Below are 13,973 nucleotides of genomic sequence, written 5' to 3' on the forward strand. Positions count from 1 at the left end.
ATGTGGAAGCCTACTGATTAATCTTTTTTTCTAATTTTTTTTTTAAAGATTTTATTTATTTGTCAGACAGAGAGAGCACAAGCAGAGGGAGCGGCAGGCAGTGGGAGAAGCAGGCTTCCTGCCAATCAGGGAGCCCGATGTAGGTAGGACTCGATTCCAGGACTCTGGGATCATGACCTGAGCAGAAGGCAAATGCTTAACAGACTGAGTCACCCAGGCATCCCACCTACTGACTTATCTGTTAACATCAATTACGTCAAGAGAGGGAGAATGAGGGAATTATTAATCTTTTCCTTATTTATCTATATTGTTTCACTTTTTTTTAAAGGATTTTATTTATTTGTCAGAGAGAGTACACAAGCAGGGAGAGCGGCAGGCAGAGCAAGAAGCAGGAAGAGGGAGAAGCAGGCTCAATCCCAGGACCCTGGGACCATGACCGGAGCCAAAAGCAGTTGCTTTACTGACTGAGCCACCCAGGTGTCCCTATATTGCTTCACTTGTGATAGTGAGTCTGTATTAGTTTTGTAACTTTAAAACTTCAATATATAACATGTTAACATATATCATATGTATTACAATTATATATTTATATGTATTTTATATATTTATATTTAATATAATATATAAGTTAATGTAAATAATATATATTTATATGATGTTATACAAATATAATATATACATATATTATAATGTAACATATATAACAATTTAAAACATATAACAAAATAATAAAGTTTTCATAAAGGTTTTAAAGTTTAAAAGATACTTGTGCTATATCCAGACAATGGAGTTTTATTTGGCAAAAAAAAGAATGAAATATTGATACATGCTACAACTTGTATGAACCATAAAAGCACAATGCTAAGTGAAAATAGCCAGTCACAAAGAACCATATATTGCATGATTCCATTTATATGAAATCCCCAGAATAGGCAAATCTATAGAGACAGATGAATAGGAAGGAAGTCGGGTGGGATGGGCAATAGAGAGTGACTGCTAACTGGTAAGAATTTCTTTTTTGGAATGATGAAAATGTTCTAAAATTGATTATAGTGATGGTGCAAATCTATGTGAATAAACTAAAAACCACTGAACTGTACAGTGTATATTGAAATAGCTTCAAAAAGCTATTTTTAAAAATTTTACCCACTATTAACACCATTAACACTTGTCTTATTCATCCTCAAAAGACTATCTTTGAATAAAATCGAAGAACGTGCCCCAGATTCTAAAGACAATTACACAAATAGAAATCTTAAGTTGTAGTCTGAAGAAACTATTCTAAAGAGGACATCACGTTTTTGGATGTGTACATTCTCCTATGTTTAAAAATATTTCACATAAAAAAAATATTTCACATAATTTATAAAATGCAACACGAAAAGCGTAATGATTACACCGAACCACATTTCAGAGTCCTAATTCTTCCACCCTCTTCGAAGAAGACTGAAATTTATATATCTTCTGACTCAATTAGTTTTAGGATTCTTTGACCGATTTGCCTATTTAAATAACTACTTCTTAAATATTTTCCAAAGTGAATTGAGTATACCAAGGAAATGAAAATATCTGAAAAGATTTTCCTGGCTCTCAAAAATCTGGTTACTAAAGACAAATTCTTCTTAATGAACATTAATGAACAATAACGTAATGGAATAGGAATAGTCCTTCAACTGTATTGGGATGAGAGAAGATAACGTCCTTTCTTATATTAATGAAAAACAGCAGATTAAGACTCTTAATAAACTTTATTTTTAAATGAATAAATCCTCACATAGGAACAAATGTTTGCTTGCATTTAGTTCTAAAAGATTTTAGCGAAACCCACAACCATCAGCGCCGCTGGTGTAGTGGTATCATGCAAGATTCCCATTCTTGCGACCCGGGTTCGATTCCCGGGCGGCGCATGTACCTTTTCTCAATTCCGCCACCTATAAAACGAGGTGATCTTAACAGTGTTAATAAATCTTTCTTCCTCAGGAAACACTGAGAATTTTTAATTTCCATGAAGATTTCTATTTCATTATAATTAACAGTTGAAACTTTCGAATCTGGAGCTGGAAGACAAAAACTTCACGCAACTCCTCAGTTAATTCTTACGCCTGCGCAGTCTGACATATCTTTGGTGTCCGCTTGAAGAGCGGCTGCGCAACAAGTGAACTTATGGATTGAAGGAGGTTGAAAGTGCAAGATTATTCTGCGCCTGCGCGGCCCGGGTCACTTCGCTGGCTGCTCCTAAGCTCCCGGCTCGCCGCCATCTTGTATTGGGGCTTCATTGTTCGCGCTGCGCCGGGTTGTTTAGTGTAATTGCCGCGGAAGAAGGAGGCGGACTGCGGTCAGCCGAGAAACCCCGCTATTCCGCAGCCATAACCGCTCAAAAGATCTGGGAGGTAGTAAAGGGTAGGGAGCTGGACCTCGAGGCGCCGGCGCGACAGCAGCAGCCATGGAGGACGAGATGCCCAAGACTCTGTGAGTCTGGGGCAGCGATGAAGGGGGCGGGATGGTGGTCGTCCCGGAGGGAGGCCTCGGCTCGGCGCGCTCCCCAGCCTATTGTTCTCTGTGGACGCCGCGATATCTTGGCTCTTCTCCTTAGCGCACACCTGGATGCTTAGGGACCGAACCCCGGGCTGTGAGAGGACAAGGTGGAGGGAGAGGGGGCTCAGCCCTCTGAATTAATCCCGTCACCTTAACTACACCATAGCGTGGCCTTTGGCCTCGCCACGGGCCCTCTGTGGTCGTAGGCCTGGAGAAAGGACTTTTTCATTCAAACCTCGTTTCAGAACTCGGTGAACCTTCTTTTTTGTACCATGCTTTCCTTCTGTGTTTTTTCCGCTCCCCCCTTCTTGATTAATCTCTTTTTATCTTTATAGCCGTCTCTTTCATTTTACTTTGATTTGCTCCAGAAACTCTTCCTCTTCCTTTCAGTTTTCTTCTCATTGATAGGAGTTTTTCTCTCGAGGCTGCTTGTGCTTCGTTTTCAGTGAGATAAACTTTATTCTCGCAGTTGCCAACTGGAAAAAAGCCAAATAGTTTTCTTTAACTTCTCTTTGGCTTTCCTTCTGTAGTACCCCTCCCCCCACCGAAAACCCGACACCGTAAGGATTTTGAAACTGCTTTTTTTTTTAATGGAAATCTCACCCGGAGGTATATATAAATCTCTCAGCCGTGGTGAAGTGGATTTAATACATTTTTATCATCGCTTGCTACTTTTGTGATTGACATGTGGCTGAACGAGCGGGCAGTTTTTATGAAGCAACAGTTGATAAATACCTTAACAGATTTAGTCACCTCTGAGAGTTGTTAGTGTTAAATAATCTCAGCTGGTGATATTTTCTTTGTCGTATAGTTTCCCCCACAGCATTCTCCTTTGTTTTTCAAAGTATTCTCGGAAGAGGTGATCTTGTCTTTGTTGCTTTTCTCGAAAAGAAGAAAAGGCCTGATGAGTTTTTGACCTTTTTGTTTTTATTCTTAGCATACTGGCGATTTGAGAACTTCATGCATTAAAAATACAATTTTAGGTTTCTTTCTGCATTTTTTTAGATGTTACAGTTGTTATGAAGAAAATGCAATCGATTATTTTTTCACCCTGAAAAGTGTTTCCGTTTTTAATCTGTTTGAGAAACATAGTCACACTTGTTTCTTAAGAGATTTGTAAACTTTGATTCGTAAACTTTTTGCTAGTTTATCTGATAATCTGTTACCTTGAGTGTCTTTTTAATAGGATGCAAGAATTAGTGGGTGTCTCTTGTTTTTGAAAGATTATATCTATAGATTAGTATTCCCTAAAAAACTGTTAGCCTCATAGGCTTTATGGAAATTATTTTTCCCCTTGCCTCTTTGCTAGAAGTATGACAGCCAGCAGCATATTGGATTAAGCACTGATCATTTTTTATAATGTCTTTAAATTTAAGATTCTTACATGATTGTGAAATTTTTAATTTCAGAAACTGCCAGAAATATCTGGGAACTTAACCTTTTTATTACGTTGATTTGGGAATGTCAAATAATGAAGACAACCTCAGCTTTCTCAGGCCAGTCTACAAAAGCAGGTAGTTAAATTGTACTAGCTTGGGGACAGGGGACCAACCGTTGCAGGAGAAATAATGAAGGAAATTTTATTCACTTATTGAATGCTTATGATTGCCAGGTTCTGTGTTAAATGCTTTACATGCTTGTTTAATCTTCATCAGAACTCTGCAATAAAGGGTCCATTCTGCAGCTCAGGAAAAGCTAAGCTTAAAAAGTTTAAATAACTGACCCAGGGTCATATACCTTTTTGTTCATCATCCTGCAATTCTGCTGTCCTCAACTCTTTAACTCTTACTGCTAAATGTGCTTTGTATTCTTCACTAGAACACCCCATCCAAGAACTCTTCCCCAAAGTGTAGTCCATGTTCTAACTGCCTATTATCTCCCTTGCTTCTACCTCCCTCAACCAAAACTCCCTGTTCTTCCAGTGAAACCAGTCTTGATTAAACGTGAGTAGGTGTAAATCACTAAGTTTTACCAGTAGTGTTTCGTTTTACCAGCAGTGTTTTTACTTTTTATATAAAATACTTGTTTTAAAGATCTTGCAAGTCAGGGTCTTTCAATATGTTCTTAGCACAGTGTCTAGTCTACGGTAAGTGATCAGTAAATTTGTTTTAAAAGCCGGTACAATTCCAAGCAATGATTCAAGATTTTATTCATTCTTGAGGAAAAGATGGTCTGAATCTCAGTATCACCTGTGTACGTAAATGGATCAGAGGAGATAACTTCATTGGCCACAGATGAGCATTCAGCATTAAATTAGAGATTGCCAGTGTTCAGTTCCTTGTAAGCAGGACTTTGGAGACATTGTGAGAAGTGGTTTGATTTGGGGTATATTTTGAAAATAGAGCAAAAGGAATTACCTACAGACTGGATGTGGGGTGTGAGAATGAAGTCAATAATAAGTAGTTTTGCTTACAAATGTGTAGTATCAGTCATCTAAAAAGTTCGTTTGTTGGGTGGGGGTGCTGGCTGGCTCAGTCAGTAAAACGTGGACTCTTGATCTCCAGGTTGTAAGTTCAAGCCCCACTTTGGATGTAAAGATTACTTAAAATCTTTAAAAATAAAATAAAAAGGTATTGCAAAATATAAGTAAAAATGAGAACAGTCTTGAGAACATGGATGTCTTAGGATGTCGGGGCATAGCATTACATACATTTGCAGGCTGGTTTATGTATATGGTCTGATCTCCAAGTGAAGGAGGTATGAGCTAATGAAATATGGCGGTTTCAGCTATCAGAAAAGTGACAGTTGTTACTAATAGTAAGGTTATGATGCTGGTGTACCATTTGCTGTTGTACATAATTTCATAATTAGTAAAAGACATACACATTTCCTCCTGAATTAGAGAAATTATTTATAGAATACTTAAAATGTTCGAGGCAGGGCTCTCAACACTAGATATATAGTATGAGTAAAAATGAAAGTCTACCCCCCTGCCTTTTTAAGAGTTTAAGTAATCTCTGCACCCCACCTGGGTCTCACACTCACGACCCCAAGATCAAGAGTCGCATGCTCCTCTGACTAAGCCAACCAGGCGCCCCACTGAAAATCTCTACCCTTAAGGAATTTGTCATTAGATAAAATCCTATTTATGCTTTTCACTCATTTTCACAGAAACTTCATATCAAATTCTGCATTTTTATACAATGATTGCAGCTCAAAACCCAATACAGCATTCTGCTTTGTAAATCTTTACTGTCAAATTTTCTAGAGCTATGCTAATAAAAATGAATATTTTAAATGTTTTGGATTCCAATTTTGTAACTATTTGAACTTATCAGCTTCAAAAAAAATGTATTAAATTGATGTGAAATCCTATCCCTGGTGGAACTATCAAGTGTTAACTGGTAGCATTGGTGACTTTTCCATTGAATCTTCCCAGGTAGCTTTTTATTTTGAAAAATTAAAAACCAGAAAAGTAACAAAATACTGTGTTGTGGACTTAGGTACCTTTTGTGTGCTAATACCAGTTGTGTGCTAATAACCAATTGCTAATAGCCAAATTTGCCTTATTTAGGTATATTTTTTTGATGAACCATTTGAAAAGATGTGACACTTCAGGCCTAAGTACTTTACCATGTATTTCCTAAGAACAAGACCATTTTCTCTCTCTCTTTTTAAGATTTTATTTATTTGTTTGACAGAGAGATAGAACAAGTAGGCTGAGCGGCAGGCAGAGGGAGAGGGAGAAGCAGGCTCTCCGCTGAGCAGGGAGCCCCATGCGGGACTCTATCCCAGGGCCCTGGGATCATGACCTGAGCCGAAGGCAGCCGCTCTAACCGACTGAGCCACCCAGGTGCCCCAAGACCATTCTCTTATATAACCACAATAAAATTGTCATATTAAGGAGACTGCATTGATACAATATTGTTAGCTAATGTACAGTCTGTATTTATATTTATACAGTTACCCAAGGAAGACATTTTATAGTCCATGGAAATCTATTTGCTTCAACAGTTAATTCTCTTGTACTCCTCTCTACTTTCCAGTTCTGCACAAGATTGGTACATAATCTCAGTGGTGATATAATAAATATCAACATGGGATACCATGGGATATTTTAATCCGTACTGTTAACAAGAAGTCCATGGAACAGCTAAAAAGGGATATTTTAATGTTTTTTTAAAGTATTTTGAAAAACATAAACTTGCATAAATAAGAAAATTACATTTTTATTTAGTGGTCCAATGTACATGACAGGGAACCTTGGCTTGCCACTGCTCCAGTATCAGTTTTTTTTATCAGTTGGGATTTTTTTTTTTAAGATTTTATTTATTTATTTGACAGAGAGAGACACAGCGAGAGAGGGAATACAAGCAAGGGGAGTGGGAGAGGGAGAAGCAGGCTCCCCACCAAGCAGGGAGCCTGATGCGGGACTGGATCCCAGGACCCTGGGATCATGACCTGAGCCGAAGGCAGACGCTTAACGACTGAGCCACCCAGGCGCCCCGGTTGAAATTTCTTTTAATGCAGGAGCAAAAAAATTTAAGCATAAAAGCTATTTATAAAAACAACATATTGGACATTCCCACATTTGCAGGAAGGTTATGGAACCTGGCTTAGAAAATGTTCAGGAAAGTGAGACAGCTGTCAGGCCCACAGTCCTTATCAAGCCACAGACTATCCCAGAAAGGGTGTTACTACCACATCCACTGAGGACCAGATACCACCACAGCTTCCACTTTCACTGGACATGGGACTCCACTGCTGTTTGCCACGAAAATGTATTTTCTTCAGTCTCTTGCTTCTTTAAGCCCTCTCTTTGTCTTCTATGTTCAGGTCCGGTTTCTCTAATCAACCTAACCTAGATCACATGTAAGGGAGACTACAAAACCATATCAAGCCTTTTCAGCTTCTGTAGAGAAGTGAGCCTCTGCCATAGAGTGAGGATTTCTCTAAAAATAAGATGTTTGGCAGCACCCCCCAAAAAATAATCCACTACGCCTATAACAAATCTGTGCTGTTAATAGGAAATCCTTTAGCTTCAAAAACAGAATGTAACAAAGTATGGAACAGCTAAAGAAACATATATACATAAAGATGAGAATTAACTTTGTATAGTGCATTCTACAAACTACAAGAAATTTGTTTATTTTTCCATTGAAAGTATGGTGAGGGGGCGCCTGGGTGGCTTAGTCATTAAGCCTCTGCCTTTGGCTCAGGTCATGATCCCAGGGTCCTGGGATTGAGCCCTGCATTGGGCTCCCTGCTCAGCAGGAAACCTGCTTCTCCCTCTCCCACTCCCCCTGTTTGTGTTCCCTGTCTCGCTGTATCTCTGTCAAATAAATAAATAAAAATCTTTAAAAAAGAAAGAAAGTATGGTGAGTATAAAAAGAATCTGCAGTTTTCAAATTTGGGCTCTCCGTTTCAGATTAATATTTATTTAGCAGATAGATTTGGAAAGTAGTAACATAAAGTTGCTTCTAAAAATCTGACATAGGTATTAATGATTAACTTATTGGTAAAAAGCAAAATTCTAATGGATTACTTTTATTTGCATGAGGAAGGAAAAGAGATTTTGTCGTTTGATTTCTTTGATATAAAAATGTTGTATGTATTACTTGTAGTTTATTGTAATGGTGTTGAAGGTTGAGAGCAAGTTGTTTGTGAAACTTCCCCTGAAGAGCTTTTCTCTAAACAGGTATATGTAGAGTTAATTTATAGAGGCTCCCTGGAGCTTACAATATACAACAGGTCGCATTAAATAATTGTAATACAAATCCTAGTGCTTTTTAATGTAGCTTTTTTTTAATTACATATCTTCAAGTAGGTAGTATCACTCAAAATATTTCTCAGAAAATTAGACAATTTTGCAAAGAGTAAAAGAATTTCTATTCCCTAAATACTGCCCACTTGTCACTAGATTATCTAGCTTTAGCGAAGTAGATGTTAGAGCCATTTTTTGGGGTGCCTGGGTGGCTCAGTCATTAAGCGTCTGCCTTCAGCTCAGGTCATGATCCCAGGATCCTGGGATCAAGTCCCACATCGGGCTCCTTGCTCAGCCAGGACCCTGCTTCTCCCTCTGCCTGCTGCTCTACCTGCTTGTGCTCGCTCTCTCTCAAATAAATAAAATCTTTAAAAAAAAAAAAAGAAAAAGAAAAAGCCATTTTTTTCATTTAGACATATGCAATTCTGAGATTTTCTTTTTTTATAATTTTTTATTGTTGTGTTAATCACCATACATTACATCATTAGTTTTTGATGAATTCTGAGATTTTCTTATAGGTCTAAGAGTCAGGTGAAAATAGACATGGAAGAGTTGCAGAGATAGCACAGAGTTCTCATATAACCTTCACTCAGGTTCCCTTAATGTTGACATCTTACATAACCATGGTATACTTAGTAAAAGTAAGAAATTGACATTGTACAATACCATTAACTACAAGGTTTATTCCAGTTTCCCCAGTTTTTCTGCTAATACCCTTTTTCTATCCTGGGATCCAATCCAAGATACTACATTGCATTTCGTTGTCTTATCTCTTTACTCTCCTTTAATATGTGAGGGAATGCCTTTCATGACTATGGCACTCCCTTGAGAGGGTAGTGTTTCTTCACTGTACAGTGCCTACTTTTTTTTTCTTCTTCAACACTGTTAACTAGAATTGAGTCACTAAGACTAACCTACACTCAAGAAAATGTAAATTTAGCTTCACTTCATAGAGGGAGGTTTGGACATATGTTAAAAAAAACCAATTCATTGGTTAAAATCAATCATTAAATATTTTAGTGAAGATACTCTGAGGCTCTACACATATCCTATTTCTCCTTAAAACTTCCACCAACTAAAAGATCCATGGGTGGATCTCACCAGTAGCAGTTATTACTTTGCTGGCTTAATGGTGATTTCATTCCTTCTACATTTATTAATTAGAGTTCTCCAAGAAAAAGTTAACTCCTCTCCTCAAATGTAGGTTATAGGATTAGTCATTGCATTTGGTTGTCAGTGTCTTTCAGGTTTCTTTTAATCAAGAACAATCCTCTCTTGGGGTGCCTGGGTGGCTCAGTCATTGGGTGTCTACCTTCGGCTCAGGTCATGATCCCAGGGTCCTGGGATTGAGCCCCGCATCGGGCTCCCTGCTCCATGGGGAGCCTGCTTCTCCCAACTCCCACTGCTTGTGTTCCCTCTCGCTGTGTCTCTCTCTGTCAAATAAATAAAATCTTAAAAAAAATCCTCTCAAAAATTTTTAGGACAATTTTTTTAAGAGATCAAGTTGTCTCACATAATATTCCACATCTGAATTTGTATAATTTTTTTTTTAAGATTTTATTTATTTATTTGACAGAGAGGCACAGCAAGAGAGGGAACACAAGCAGGGGGAGGGAGAGAAGGAGAAGCAGGCTTCCTGCTGAGCAGAGAGTCCAATGCAGGGCTCAATCCCAGGACCCTGTGATCATGACCCAAGCTGAAGGCAGACGCCTAACGAGTGAGCCACCCAGGCGCCCCTGTATAATTGTTTTATATGCCCAATATTCTATAAACTTTTTTTCAAGATTTTATTTATTAGAGAGAGAGAAGCAGGCTCCCCACTGAGCAAGGAGCCCTATGTGGGACTCGATCCCAAGATCCTGGGATCATGACCTGAGCTGAAGGCAGACACTTAACCAGCTAAACCACTCAGGCATCCCCCAGTATTCTATAAACTTAGGTTTAAATTTAAGCTTGAGGGCGCCTGGGTGGCTCAGTTGGTTAAGCAACTGCCTTCGGCTCAGGTCATGATCCCGGGGTCCTGGGATCAAGTCCCACATCAGGCTCCCCCTGCTCTGCGGGGAGCCTGCTTCTCCCTCGGCCAGCCACTCCCACTGCTTGTGCTCTTGCTCGCTCTCTCTCAAATAAATAAATAAATAAAATCTTTAAAAAAAAATAAATTTAAGCTTTATTAGATTCAAGTTAGACCTTTTTTATTTGAATACTTCATAGGTGATGTTGTATAATATATATTGTACACGCAAATGTCCATCCATAAAATGATTTAAAGTTTGATCACTTGCTCACAGGGGTGAAACAGCCAAAGCTTTCTCTTTTAAGGTAGAGTTTTCCCTTTGCGGTGTTCAGTAGTCTGTGTGGTAACTTTGGCACCCTGCAAATAACCATTTTCACACCAATGATTTTTGCCTGAATCATTTCAATAGGGTTTATGCATTGTTTACTAATTTAATTCTCTCTACACTTACTAGCATTTTTCTGTAAATTCCCTCATCAACTAGAGTTTATTAGATTATACTACAATGGGGACTCCTGGGTGACTCAGTGGGTTAAGTGTCTGCCTTTGGCTCTAGTCATGATCCCAGGGTCCTGGGATTGAGTCCCGCATCAGGCTCCCTGCTCAGCAAGGCGTCTGCTGCTCCCTCTGTCCCTTACCCTACTCCTGTGCTCACTCTCTCTCTGACAAATAAAATCTTTAAAAAACAAACAAACTATGCTATCCCTTAAAAAAAAATTATACTGCACCGGAGTTTCTACTCAAAGCAAGATAAATGCTTAATTCTTTCCCTTTAATTACAGATATTCAGAATAAGGACATAATGTAATAATAGCCTCCAATACTGGAAAAATTATGGGTATTTAGATGTTGCAGTTGATTTTTGAGTATCATTACTCTTACCTGATCTTTAAATTACTCTACCATGATCTACCTATCATTACTCTTACCTATTCATTGTTCTTAAGACTCATCCCTTCTCCCTTTGGCATTTTAAGCTGTTCCAATGCCTTCATAGTAAGCAATCAGTATATGTCTCTTTAAGTGGAAGGAAGGAATTGGATCCATACTTTCAGGCATGTGTGGATATTTATTTTTCTGGGGAGAAAGTCTACCTCTACTATTCCCCCCCGTTTGTGCTCTCTCCCTCTTTCTGTCAAATAAATAAAATCTTATATATGTGTTTTTGTGTATATATATGTATATATACATAAATATATAAACCAAAGTGTACCTAAATTGGACAGTGTAAGGGGAATTGTGTGGATTAAAAATTGAGGAAATTTTAATGTTCTCAGTAATACTGTAGAAGTAGAAATAATTGCAAAGCTTCCTAGGATTGATTGTATAAAACGTTCTATACATCTAATGATTTCATTTGAGATTTTTGAAAAATTTTTAAAAGATTTTATTTATTTTTGTGAGAGAGCGCAAGAGAGCACATGCATGAGTGGGGGGGAGCAGGATGGGCAGAGGGAGAAGCAGACTCCTCACTGAGCACGGAGCCTGACGTGGGGCTCCATCCCAGGACCCTGGGATCATGACCTGAGCCGAAGGCAGACACTTAACTGAGCCACACAGGCGCCCTCATATGATTTTTTTAAAGCATGTCTTCCTAAGGTGAGCCTACAGACTTAGAAACATCAGGTTTAATTTGCAAAACCTTGACTAAACACAGACACACACACACACACACACACACACACACACGATTCCCCTTTACTAGTGATGTCAATGTAATTACAAGTAGCATGTCATACATCTGCTTTGAAAGAAATTTTGAAGTTTTGGCAAACTTTTAGAATCTGTTCCCTGTGGTGTGTAGTTTAAAGCAGAGATCTGCCTATTACCAAAATTTCTTTTTCAGTAAGCAACTTTAGAAACTGATCGCAAAAGAAGCAAATTTAAAATGGTAAGTTGTTTTTCTTTGTGTTTCAGATATGTCGGCAACCTTTCCAGAGATGTGACAGAAGCTCTAATTCTCCAGCTCTTTAGCCAGATTGGACCTTGTAAAAACTGCAAAATGATTATGGATGTAAGGGTATTTTACTTAGTTAACTTTCTTCTTTTTTAATAGATTAGTTAAATCCATTACTTCCAGGAACTCCCTCTATTTTTATAAAGAATAGTTTTATTTTTTTAAGTATGCTTTATGCTCAGCATAGGGTTCAAACTCATGATCCCGAGGTCAAGGGTCGCATACTCTACCAACTGAGCCAGGCAGGGGTCCCTCTTCCAGGAACTCTTAAATTAGTTTATACAGGGGTGCCTGAATGGCTCAGTAGGAAGAGCATGGGACTCTTGATCTTGGGGTCATGAGTTTGAGCCCCACATTGAGTGAAGAGATTACTAAAAAAAAAAAATTAAACTTAAAAACTGCAGGGTCATTCATTTAAAAAAAAAGTAGTTTAGGGGGGCACCTGGGTGGCTCAGTCGTTGAGCATCTGTCTTCGTCTTGGGTCATGATCCCGGGGTCCTGGGATCGAGCCCCACATCGGGCTCCCTGCTCGGTGGGAAGCCTGCTTCTCACTCTCCCACTCCCCCTGCTGGTGTTCCTGCTCTCGCTGTCTGTCTCTCTGTGGAGTAAATTAAAATCTTAAAAAAAGTATACAGTCTAAATTCCTAGTAATTTTAGTGAATTTAAGTCAGTCTTAGCCACTGAGTTTAACTTACTTTACTAATAAATAAAGGAGGAAGAGAAGAGAACTAATTATTTTTAGAGCAAATAAGAACTATATGTGTAGGCTCTTGTTTTAAGGTGCATTGAGGTTATCAGAATTGTTTTATATGTGGTGTCTGATTGGCTAAGTTATTACAATTACATTAGGAAATTGAGTCAAAAATAATATACTGTGAAAGTGTTTGTGTGTGTGTTGAAAGTGTTTTTAACTTTTAAATGTTATGATTCAAGCTTTTCTTGCATTGTGGCAATTCCCATTCATCTGTAATTGCTGTTAACCCTGAATCATAGCATGTATAAAAAGACAAGTCTAAATTCCAGTCTATTCATACTGTTGGACTGATGTTCTTAGTTATGAATTTTATACTCTCTGGAGTATAAAGGCTGATAGTGTGAATGCTTAGATCTTTTTATCTTAGAAGTGCAGTCTTTTCTGAGTACAAATTAAGTAAAATTAAGACTTTTTCATTTGATTATGCTGAAGTCTAAGTTACTTTGTGTAACATTAATGCCTGCCAACACTCACCTTTGTAATAGAATTACCATTAAGTGTAGCATTAGTTTGAATTATGCAGTTTTTTAAACATTTTTATATTCAATTTTTTTTAAGATTTTTTAAAATTTAATTTAGAGAGCGAGTGTGAGGGAGAGAGCGCAGAGCCCACCATGGGTTGATCCCAGGACACCAAGATCATGACTTGAGTAGGATGCTTAACCAACTAAGCCACCTAGGTGCCCCTCTTTAATGTTTTTAAAATAAAATGATTGTCTCGATGTTACAAATTTTGTGGTTGCCTCCTTCCTCTAACATTCTTAAAAATCATTGCCAGTGACCTTGTTAAACGATTAATTGTCCTTGAAACAAAATAGTAATTTCTTTATTCTAGTGTCATTCTAGTCTTTTGAATTAGTTTCCTATTTTAACAATTCTGCTTAGGAGTTTATGGAAAGAATTTAAAAATGGACCCGGGGCGCCCGGGTGGCTCAGTCGTTAAGCGTCTGTCTTCGGCTCAGGTCATGATCCCAGGGTCCTGGGATTGAGCCCCGCATCAGGCTCTCTG

General features: G+C 38.3%; 2 protein-coding genes and 1 non-coding gene across 16 annotated transcripts in view; all 3 read left to right on the forward strand.

Moving 5' to 3' along the window:
* The first annotated feature begins 1,834 nt into the window (after positions 1-1,834).
* The window catches only part of TIA1 (TIA1 cytotoxic granule associated RNA binding protein), a 30,416-nt gene continuing 18,277 nt past the window's right edge, over positions 1,835-13,973 (forward strand). For 2 of the 12 annotated variants that reach the window (XM_025868463.2, XM_025868468.2), the window contains exons 1-3: positions 2,201-2,469; positions 3,945-4,049; positions 12,171-12,267. In XM_025868463.2, the coding sequence (XP_025724248.1) occupies positions 3,997-4,049; positions 12,171-12,267 (150 nt within the window). In that variant the 5' untranslated portion in view covers positions 2,201-2,469; positions 3,945-3,996. Of the gene's footprint in view, positions 2,470-3,944; positions 4,050-12,170; positions 12,268-13,973 lie in introns of all 12 variants that reach the window. The other 10 variants (XM_025868465.2, XM_025868471.2, XM_073897568.1 and 7 more) reach the window with 9 other exon arrangements.
* On the forward strand, positions 1,837-1,907 carry TRNAG-CCC (transfer RNA glycine (anticodon CCC)). Its single transcript has one exon. It is a non-coding gene; the product is annotated as a tRNA-Gly (tRNA).
* CUNH2orf42 (chromosome unknown C2orf42 homolog) overlaps positions 9,864-13,973 on the forward strand; it is a 64,093-nt gene continuing 59,983 nt past the window's right edge. The window contains exon 1 of one of the 3 annotated variants that reach the window (XM_073897563.1): positions 9,864-9,889. The gene's annotated coding sequence lies outside the window, so the exon portion shown is untranslated. The remainder of the gene's footprint in view (positions 9,890-13,973) is intronic. The other 2 variants (XM_073897564.1, XM_073897562.1) reach the window with 2 other exon arrangements.

The sequence above is a fragment of the Callorhinus ursinus genome, unplaced genomic scaffold (assembly GCF_003265705.2).
Source record: "Callorhinus ursinus isolate GAN/ISIS: 27379988/994484 unplaced genomic scaffold, GSC_fseal_2.0 scaffold10, whole genome shotgun sequence".
Taxonomy (NCBI): domain Eukaryota; kingdom Metazoa; phylum Chordata; class Mammalia; order Carnivora; family Otariidae; genus Callorhinus; species Callorhinus ursinus.